Source organism: Mastomys coucha, unplaced genomic scaffold (genome assembly GCF_008632895.1).
Source record: "Mastomys coucha isolate ucsf_1 unplaced genomic scaffold, UCSF_Mcou_1 pScaffold10, whole genome shotgun sequence".
In the NCBI taxonomy this organism is placed as follows: Eukaryota; Metazoa; Chordata; class Mammalia; order Rodentia; family Muridae; genus Mastomys; species Mastomys coucha.
This window is the reverse complement of record NW_022196892.1, coordinates 5129251-5139852: the sequence shown is the minus strand read 5'-3', so window position 1 is coordinate 5139852 and position 10602 is coordinate 5129251. Positions and strand designations below refer to the sequence as shown.

The 10602-nt window shown below is 42.5% G+C and overlaps 1 protein-coding gene across 29 annotated transcripts in view; it reads left to right on the top strand.

Annotated features, from left to right (window-relative positions):
- The window catches only part of Cadps (calcium dependent secretion activator), a 470401-nt gene that overhangs the window by 227633 nt on the left and 232166 nt on the right, over nucleotides 1-10602 (top strand). For all 29 annotated transcript variants that reach the window (XM_031345056.1, XM_031344954.1, XM_031345138.1 and 26 more), the window contains exon 6: nucleotides 5941-6062. In XM_031345056.1, the coding sequence (XP_031200916.1) occupies nucleotides 5941-6062 (122 nt within the window). The remainder of the gene's footprint in view (nucleotides 1-5940; nucleotides 6063-10602) is intronic.

Sequence of the window (10602 nt, the reverse complement as noted above, 5' to 3'; positions counted from 1 at the left end):
AAAAAAAAAAAAAAAAAAAAAACCTCTTGATGCACATGTTGATATGAATGAACCTCATCAATATAATACTTAGTGCTAGAAGCTAACTTGTGATATGATAGTATGACCCCACTCATATGGAACACTAATCTATAGAAGGGTAATCTATAGGATTAGAGAGCTTAATAGCAATGTGATGCAAGGTTGAATATAGAAATGCTCATAAGATGTATTGCTGGGGAGTGTGGCCTAAGGCAAGTTCAGATGATTGCCTCACAGCTTGGTAAAGCTTATTAAAAGTCACAGGGCTGTACCCTAGAGTGGGAGAATTGTATGGCTCCTAAAATGTGCCTCAAGAAAGCAGTGTGGAGACAGGGCAGACTGGGATGTACTTTAACAAATTATTCAAGCACAGGGGTTGTTTGTGAAGTGGTCAGTTCAGGGCCATTGGAAAATTCTACCAGGCACCCCTCCCCTCCTGGAAAAGACAGGTCAGAGAGCACATAGGCTGGAAGGAAGAGGCTAACAAAGTCCCTACTACCTCATTCCCTAAAGACCAATCAATTTAAGGGAATACTGTTCCACCAATCATGTTGTGCCTAGTTGCTGATGCTCTATTTCACCCCTGGAAACTGTATAAAAACTCACCAAATGAGCCACCCAGGGTTGCCGCCTCTCCTTCAGGTGCAGGAAGATTACCCTAGCATGCTAGAAAAATAAATTCCTCTTGCTTTTGCATTGATCCCCAGATTGAGTTGTTCACTTGGGGGTGGGGGTGCGGGTGGGGGGTCAGGGAGCCTGGTAAGCTAAGGCTCATCAGAGTCTTACAGTTTGCTTTACATCTGTAGTGCTGGGGATTGAACACAGGCTTTGCACGTTCTACCCTAACCCTCTACCCCTGGACCATTATACTTCTAGTCTCTACATTTTATTCTGAAGGTCTCCTTCAGTCTCCCAGGCTGGCTTTGAATTCACTCTGTATCCTTTGTGGGCTTTGAACTTGTAACCCTACTGCCACTGCCTCCTACAGAAATTACCAGCTCGTTCCACTTGACTTGGATTTATGTATTTTTTACATACTCCAAAGTTAAGGGATCACTTAAAACTTATCAAAGGCCAAAAATCACTCAAAATCTGTATAAACATACATACATACATACATATATACATACATACATACACACATACACACACACATTTAAGTGACATAGATGTGTATTGAGTACCCTGTGATATTTTGATACATTTTTATAATGTTCAAGTCAAGCAATGCCACTTTATTCCCATAAACATTTATTATTGGTTTATGGTAAAAAAAAAATGCTCAAAATCTTTTCTTGTATGAGAAAAAGAGAAGAGAAAGAGAGAGGGAGAGAGAGAGAGAGAGAGCACTAAAATCCTATAGGAATTGTCTGATGATCTCAGATTTAGAGAGACCAAGAGACATGATGATAGTTTTGTACATTTAACTAGTGTGTGGAAAGGATAACTTACCTTCTGGCCTGTTAAGGACCCTGTGTCTTAACTGTGGGTAAGTCGGTTTTTTTCTCCAATCAGCCCATCACAGTGTCAGAAAAGGTGGATCTCAATTAAATACAGAACTCTTTGTGTGAGAAGAATACAGAAGAAGTTTCTGTAACCTCACAGAAACTTTGTCTTTTTTTTTTTTTTTAGAACTGTGACCTGAAGTACTGAGTGTTATTCTTTTGGTGCCCTTGGGTTTGCTTACTGCCAATTAAAGGTGGCAATTTATTCCCTAGCCACTCTTGTCTACCAACATATGGGAGGGGGGAAAGTATTTTCCTGACTTTCATGAAGCTTTTAACTATGTAACTTTCATGATTAGCCCTCTATTAATTACCTGGAATACAGGTGTAGGTGAGGCCTCAGCCATGCTCTCTGCATGCAGGATTCAAATGGCTTTGGCTTGTAAATACAAGCACAGATTGCAATGCCCTTGGGACTCCACTTACTTTTTATTTGGAAAACTAAATGCACACTGTAGTAAAACCACAAGCCAAAGCCTTCGCACCTCTATTCATGGATGCGTTTGGAGAGTGGAACACAATGAGTGGAGGCAGGAGCAGGTGGAAATAGACTATCCTAGCATCGGGGCAGGCTACAATTCAGATTTGTACAATGCTGCAAAATGTTTTTCCAATAATCAACGAATTGAATGGCTGGAAGAGACTGAGAGCAAGCTCAGTTTGTGACAAGACAGAAAAAAAAACCAGGCCCAAGGTGCTGTGAATGTGGGCAAGGGAGTGAAGCCACAAAAAGCAACAGGTATTTTCAGAAGGCAGCTGTGTGAACCCTTCTTCACAAAGGGCCTTGGAGGTGTTTTCGGATGTGCAAACAAAGCCTAACACTTGCAAATTACATAGTTAATGAAGGCTCAGAATGAATCCTATTTAAAGTGAGGTCCTTCACATTCAAAATTGTTCTCCTTCCAAGGCATATTCCCCTTTTTTCTAAGTATATGGTTCTTCCCCAGTATGAAAACTTTTGGTTATGGACATTTGTCTTTCTAGCCTCATAGGAACATATCATATCCCTGCTTCACAGATAAAGTCACTGAGGTGGGGGCAAGGAAAGTGTGGGGACCAGAGTTTAGACCTGTAGAATCCTGTCTGAAGCTGCTGTGAGCATCTATACCCATCACTCCAGCAGTGATGTGGAAAGCAAGCAGGACTGTACACCTCAGGGAGCAAAGGACCCAGTTTCAAACAAGGTGGAAGGCAAGGCCTGACACCTGAAGTTATCCTCTGACTTCCACATGTACATCTGCACATGCGTATCACACACTCTCAAGGAAGAAAGAAAAGAATAAAAAGAAGCCCCTGAAGATTTGAAAAAAAAAAGAAAGGAAAAGAAACAAAATGGAAGGGACTTAAGTGTGAGATTATTTCCCAACACCCCAGCTACTGGGCTCTCTCATAGTGTGGCCTCTGCAGCAGCAGCAGCAGCACCTGACACCATCTGAGAGGAGGAGTCCTAGGTTCAAGCCAACCCACTGAGCAGATGCTCAAGAAGGCAAATCTAGTGGCCTCTGCTTTACAAGTGATTCCTATACACTCTGATTGAGAATCTGTGGGCAGTCTCTGAATTGTCCTTCCTTTAGTCTCTTCTCCACAGTTAGTCTCTACAACTCCTTCCATGGGTATTTTGTTCCCCTTTTTAAGAAGGAACGAAGTATTCATACTTTGGTCTTCCTTCTTCTTGAGTTTCTTATGGTTTGTGGTTTCTACTTTGTGTATTCTTTTCTTCTGGGCTCATATCCACTTTTCAGAGAATGCATACCATGTGTGTTCTTTTGTGATTGGGTTACCTCACTCAGGATGACACTCTCCAGGTCCATCCATTTCCCCAAGAATTTCATAAATTCATTGTTTTTAATAGCTGAGTAGTACTCCACTGTGTAGATGTACCACATTTTCTGTATCCATTCATCTGTTGAGGGACATCTGGGTTGTTTCCAGTTTCTGGCTATTATAAATAAGGCTGCTATGAACATAGTGGAGAATGTGTCCTTATTACATGTTGGAGCATCTTCTGGGTATATGCCCAGGAGTGGTATAGCTGGGTCCTCTAGTAGTACTATGTCCAATTTCCAGACGAACCACCAATTGATTTCCAGAGTGGTTGTACCACCTTGCAATTCCACTAACAATGAAGGAGTGTTCCTCTTTCTCCACAACCTCTCCAGCATCTGCTGTCACCTGAGTTTTTTATCCTAGCCATTCTGACTGGTGTGAGGTGGAATCTCAGGGTTATTTTGATTTGCATTTCCCTGATGACTAAGGATGTTGAACTTTCTTTAGGTGCTTCTCAGCCATTCAGTATTCCTCAGTTGAGAATTCTTTGTTTAGCTGTATACCCCATTTTTTAATAGAGTTATTTGTTTCTGTGGAGTCTAACTTCTTGAGTTCTTTGTATATATTAGATATTAGCCCTCTATCGGATATAGGATTGGTAAAGATCTTTTCCCAATTTGTTCGTTGCCGTTTTGTCCTGGACACTATTGTGGATGCCAGCAAGTGCTAGATGACAGGAGCCTGATATAGCTGTCTCCTGAGAGGCTCTGACAGTACCCGACTAATACAGAAGTAGAGGCTCACAACCATCCATTGGACTGAGTACAGGATCTCCAATGAAGGAGCTAGAGAAAAGACCCAAGGAGATGAAGGATTTGCAGCCCCTTGGGACGAAAAACAATATGAATTAACTAATACCCTCAGAGCTCCCAGGGACTAAAACTCCAACCAAAGAGTACACATGGGGAGACCCATAGCTCAGCAGCATGTGACCAAGTCAGTCATCAATGGGAGGAGAGGACCTTGGCCCTGTGAAGGTTCTATGCCCCAGTGTAGGGGAATGCCAGGGCCAGTAAGCAGGAGGGGGTGGGATGGTGAGCAGGGGGAGAAGGGAGGGAAGAGGGGATTGTTTTCGTTTTTGTTTTGTTTTGTTTTATTTTATTTTATTTTATTTTGGAGGGGAACCTGGGAAAGGAGATAGTGTAAATAAAGAAAACATCTAATAAAAAAAGAGAGAGAGAGAATCTGTGGGCTATCACATAGCAAAATGAAGGCTTATACACTCCACATGTGCTTCTTTGAATTCAAGCCCCTAGAAGCATATGTCTTTTCCAATACCCATTTCTCTTCCTTTGTAATGCCATTACTCTTTTGTAGAAAGAATGATTTTCCCTAAATGCTACTCAGTGTGGATCATTAACATACGTCATTTTATTCTGAAGGTTAAGTTAGTCTCATCTTTTCTCTTCCTCTTGCTCCTGTGGCAGAGATAGAGGGTGATTGAATGGAGTTTACAATGGGGATAAGGAATTCCAGAAGTTGTAAGTGAATTTAGGCTAGCCTAGAGACATAGAGCAAGATCTGCTTGGGTTTGGCACACAAAGATCATAACTGTGAAAGTGATATACATGAAGTTGGCACATTTTATTTCAGAGTGTCAGCATTTCTAAATCAAATTTCTGACCATAATTTTGACTGAGACTTCTCTCTTCGAGCAGAAAAAAAGCAGAGTTATCTGGTCATTGAACTGGGGACAGAGAAGTATTAGTTTCCCCTGTAGGTGGAGCCTGTGCGCTCCAGCTTGCCTTAGTTCCTGCTACTTTCTGCCTGATCTGCAGCCCTAAAACTGCATGATGCTAGCTCTGTATCTTAGGACTTCACTCTTGCTTATCTTACAATCCAGGGAAAAGCTAATTCACAGGCTGAGCTTCTACCAAGTGCTGACCCAAAAGCTAGAATTTTTAAAGAAACTGGGAGAAAGCCTTTGGTTCCTATTTGGTTAACATGAAAAGAGTAGCCCGGTTCCCCTTACTCATCCGGCCCTATAAGCAAATCTTGCTAAACCTGTAGGATAATTGCTGAGCCAGACCTATAATCCTAGCTACTTGGTAGTAATTCAAGGCCTGGGCTATACAGCAAATATAAGATCAGCCTGGACAATTAAGTGAGACCCTGACCCAAAAGAGAGAGAAAGAAAGAATGAAAACAAAGTAAGAGGGAAATGGGTAGAGGGAGGAAGTAGGAAGAAAGAGACATGGAAAGAAGAAGAGAGAGATAAAAATGAAAGGGGGCATAAAAAGGAGGGAGAAGGAGGAGGGAGTGGGAGAGGGAAGAAGGAAGGAAGGAGGATGAAGGGTGTATCACAGGTGGGATGCTTACCTAGCAGCAAGCTTCTACACAGTTCACAACTCTGCAGAGTGAGTGAATGAGCCACATTGTTCCCTCTCAACAGCTACAATCTCTCAATCTACTACATTGTAAGGAACTACATCCCTAGAAGGTCCTGAGTCCTGAGTCATTGATAAAGTCTGAATGAAGGAAGCCATCCTCCCCCCTGTCTACTTTCACTGTGGCTTCTGTTCTCTTCCTGCAGGTGATACCACCCCTGGCTCTGGGATTCAATCCATCTTATGTGATTCCCTTTCAGGTGGTGATCATGGAAGTCCAAGGCCTTAAGTCCTTGGCTCCAAATCGAATTGTGTACTGCACAATGGAGGTGGAGGGTGGAGAGAAACTTCAGACTGATCAAGCAGAGGCTTCTAAACCAACGTGAGTAGAGTTTCTCCATGTTTTATCTTCCAGAGGTTGTCGACATTGCTTTTGTTTGTGCCAATTTCACAAGAAAGGTCTGTTTTCCCAGAAAAACCTAGGAGACCCATACCAGTGCTACCATACAAGGTGACTTGACTCCATTTTTTAAAAACAAACAGAATTCCATGTAGCCCAGGCTGGCCTCAAACTTGCTATGTAGGCAAGGATGACCTTGAGGTTATGAACCCTCTCCTCCCCAATACCTTCACTTCCCAAGAGCAGGGATCTCAGACATATGCCGCCATACCTGATTTATAGAGTACAGGGGGGCAAACTCAGAACTTCATACATATGAGGCAGGCAGTCTACCAACTTGGGTATATCTGAAGCCTCAACACCAGTTTTATTTAACAGCTGAGACGAGAATCCATGTTCCTTCAAAACTGTAATGGGGAGTTGAAGCAACAGTCCCATTTCTGAAGCCTTTAGCCACATATCACTGTGGTGTGTGTGTGTGTGTGTGTGTGTGTGTGTGTGTGTGTGTGTGTGTGCACGCTTGCATGTGCACAAGATCTTGTACTGCTGTAGCCTTACAGCATTCTCAGTTAAATGAGGACAGCAGGGAATAGTCACAAATGTGTATGCATGAATACAGTCTACCTATACTTTCTACATCTTTAGATTCAACCAACTGTGGGTTGAAAGTTTTTAACAATATATATATATATATATTGGCCAGGCATTGCCTTTGATTCCAGCACTTACAAGTAGATCTCTGTCAGTTCAAAGCCAGTGTGGTCTACATAACAAGCATAGCAAGTTGTAGGAGAGGCAGCTTACGTAGAGAAAGCATGTCTCAATAAAACCAAAACCAAAACCAAACAAACAAAAAGAATATTGTGTGGACCTAGATTGTGTACAGAGTTGTCATTAGTCTCTAAACATGACTGTGCAACTCTTTCTAGAGTAGGTACCTTTGACCTACAGATGGTCCTGAGTCTATAAAAGGATGTACATGGGCTATTTTTAGGTATTCTGTGATTTGATATAAGGACTTGAGCATCAGTGGGTATCCATGAAGGGCAGAGGAGGTCAGAACCGATATCCCATGGGTACTTGGAGACAAATATGGCTATAAAGAGAGGGAAAGGTGTCTTGAGATGAGAGACCAGGGAGACATGAACCAGCTTCTGAAGAGGCCTTTCTTGGGATGCAGGAGACATCTGCTCTCATGTTATGAAGTGCCCATGGATTTGAAGAGCTTGTGAATGGTGCTGTGATTAGCAATGGCCCTGTGACAAAGAAGAACACATAGATGTGTTGGGAAGCACAGCAGTGAAGATTTATCTATTTTGGAGACTAGGCTTCCCCAGCCTCACAGAGCAATGAGAGATCACTGCTCCCTTCCCGCAGCAACACTGCCCCCATCCTTTCTTTCTCAGTCTCCATGATGCCTGCATAGTAGAATGAGCATCTTCATCTTTGTGGCTGGCATTAGTCCATAAGAGTCATCAGAAGGTAACGCTCCCCACTCCCCCTTAGAGCATTAGGAGCTGTTTGGCAGAACATGAATAACTCACCAGGGTGTTCAAATAAAATAGTTCAAAGGAAGCATTGAATGTTGCTCAGGCTGAAGAAGAGCTGAGGGTATTGTGTACCTTCAAGTGGTTCTTTGTATGAATAGGCAAAGCATCAGATGCCCAGAAATGGGGGTGGGGGGGGTTAATGAACATTCAAGAGGGAATGGAGGCCAATGAGACTTGCTGCATGCTATCCCACACACACCCCCGTCATACCTCTACCCCCACCCCCTCTACCCACACACACTCTTCCTTTTAAATCCTTGTATCACACTGAAGATACCACAGTTCCTTTTTACTGCCATTGATAAAAGCCTGATGTTTCCTTAAGTGACCTGATCTTTATCAATGCCATTGTGTGGTTCTGTTTACAGGAGCTTTTTCAACCTTGTGTGTTACATGGTAGGGGTTGAGGGAACTGAGTGACTAGGGACATTGCAATGGTTCTGCCAAACTTTTTAAAGGAGGGACTCCTTATGGGGCTACAGGAGAGGAAGGGAAGAAAGCTCTGCTTTTTCCCACCTGCTGTCTCACAGTGGACATTTTAGAAAGGTAACTCATGTCACTTTACTAGGTGAGAGAACATAAATGGTGAATATATTTTTATGATTTTGGGAATATTGAGTATAAAATATTTATGTTAGTGTTAGGGTACACCTGAATTAATCTATCTGCTCACATCTGTAGAGGTTATGGCATCCAGGCACATAAACTCCTCATGTCAAAATGTTGTGCTTTTACGGTCAAGGATGCTCTTTTGAGTCTCCTCTCATCAGAGAATATGACGAACCATGACAGATGGTATTCTGAATTGTTTAACACACACAGAACACAGGCATCATAATCAAGCTCAAATCTAACAAACTGCTAGGAGTTACCTAGTGTGTTGTGTTAAGGATTTCAAGATAAATCTATATCCAGAAGGAAGAGAGTGTCGTGACCAGCTTGTAATGTCTTCCAGGAGAAAGGAAGGGGTGTGATGCTCTGAGTTAGCCATACCTGCAGTGCTGAAGGCGTATATGGAGTCTAAGATCGCTCAACACTCAAGTTTCTTCCGGTCTCTTTCTTTATTCCTCTGATACACCTCCTTTTCACCCTCCCCTTCCCCTCCTAAATGCACAGGGCTCCTTTTTACCTGTCCCTCATCACAGTTCAGCAATGGCAGGCTTCCTCTACTTCTGTCTACTTTTACCTGGGAAGATAAATGACCTTGTTTGCGCAGCTCTGCAGTCTCCCTGACTCTTTCGTTTGGACTTACTGGGAGTCTTCATCATTTTCTTCCTTTGAAGCTTTTATTTCCTTTTCTCCTCCCTCTCATTTCTCCTTGCAATTTTCCCACTGCTGATCTCTGTGTTATTTCTGACATTTGATTTTGGTAATCCTTAAGGATATCTCCCATTAACTAGTAACCCTGCCTAAGGTAGCCAATTCCTACTGGAGCTTTTGCATCTTATTTTGTTACTTCCAGCTGTTGCCCGTGTCTCATTTACGTGTTCCCAAACCAAAATCCTAATCAAGCCTGTCTTATTACTATAGAGTCTACCTTTGCAGCTACTAAACATCACCAGTACATCTTGCCCATCATACATCTACAAGGAATTAGTCTTTTGTCTTTGTTTTTAACCGAGTATAGTTGTTACACATCCAAGAGGATATTACATAACTCAGTTTACCCAACAATGTATTCTCTGTAAAGTATACACAAGAACAAAGGCAGCGACTGTAATAGCATAGGTAAGTATGTTTGGGAAACTGGAGACATTACATCTCTTGGTGAACTACTTGCTGTGCACAAACATTTTAGAGCTCTGAAATGCCCAGTGGCAAGTAAATCTGTGTAGCATTTTTTAAAGTTAAATTATGCTTTGAACCTTTGAACAGTCATTAGAAACCCAGGTCTATATAGCTCAGCCACAGTAATCTGGAATCTTCCCTCTCCTACTTCTTTTTATCAACTGTATCTCCTTCATGCACTCAGAGCACCATTGAAATCTCAGCAAGGCCATATTGAATTCATTTCACAACCTAAGTATCCCGTGTCCATGAATTAAGTGTATTTGATGACCTATGGTTAAGAACATGGTGAGGTGACTGTCTACATTCAGAGCCAACTTGTGGCCCCTGCTCACTCTTCCTTTGATCCATCTGCTTGCTGCACGGGGATTATTTTTGAGCACCCCATGCATCTACTCAGCTCTGTTTTCCTCCTCTCCTAGGTTTTTCAGGTTGTGAGCCAGCAATATATGCTCAAAAGCTGCTGTGAGCTATACTTACTAGAAATTATAGCTTCTATTTACAACAGGTTGTTTCTGCTTCCGGCAGGAAAATATGAATGAGAAAGCAGAAGGACTTAAATCCTGTATAAGCAGAGTCCTCTTGGGACAGCATAGGGAGAGGGCAGAGTCTTTGTGGTTTCAGGACCCTAGGTGCAATTGTTCATCTTCTTTGGGAATAGAGCCGTTAGAGCCATCATTTGTCAGGTGTTCTTACCTCTGGAGTAACAAGAGACCTTTAGGTATTGCCAAAGCATGGCGTTGACTGACATCCAAGCAAATGGGAGCAACTACTCCTTCTCCACTTCTCGCCTGCCCATTCCTGTGGCCAGAACGAGGAGGTAATTTTAATTAGGTGCTAGAAGGCCTTTGGCAGCTCCTCAGGCCTGAGGCTCAGAGCCCTCTCCAGCAGACAAGAGCAGTTGGCATTGACTCTGCTCAGTCTCCCTGCAATTACTCCTCTTCATGGCCACTGATGATGTTGTCACTTTGCCAGCAGGGGAAATGAGTTTCCCTTTTTAGAGAAATATGTTAATATTTCAAGGCTGAATTAACTTAAAGAAAATGCATTGAGTGCATAAAAACACAGATGGTACCTAGACAGGATAAAAGGTGATCCTGCTGACAGGAACGAATGTGGAGATACAGAAATGTAGGCTGGGAAGCTGGCTTCAAACCCCTCTACCCTGGAAAAAAAAAAAAAAA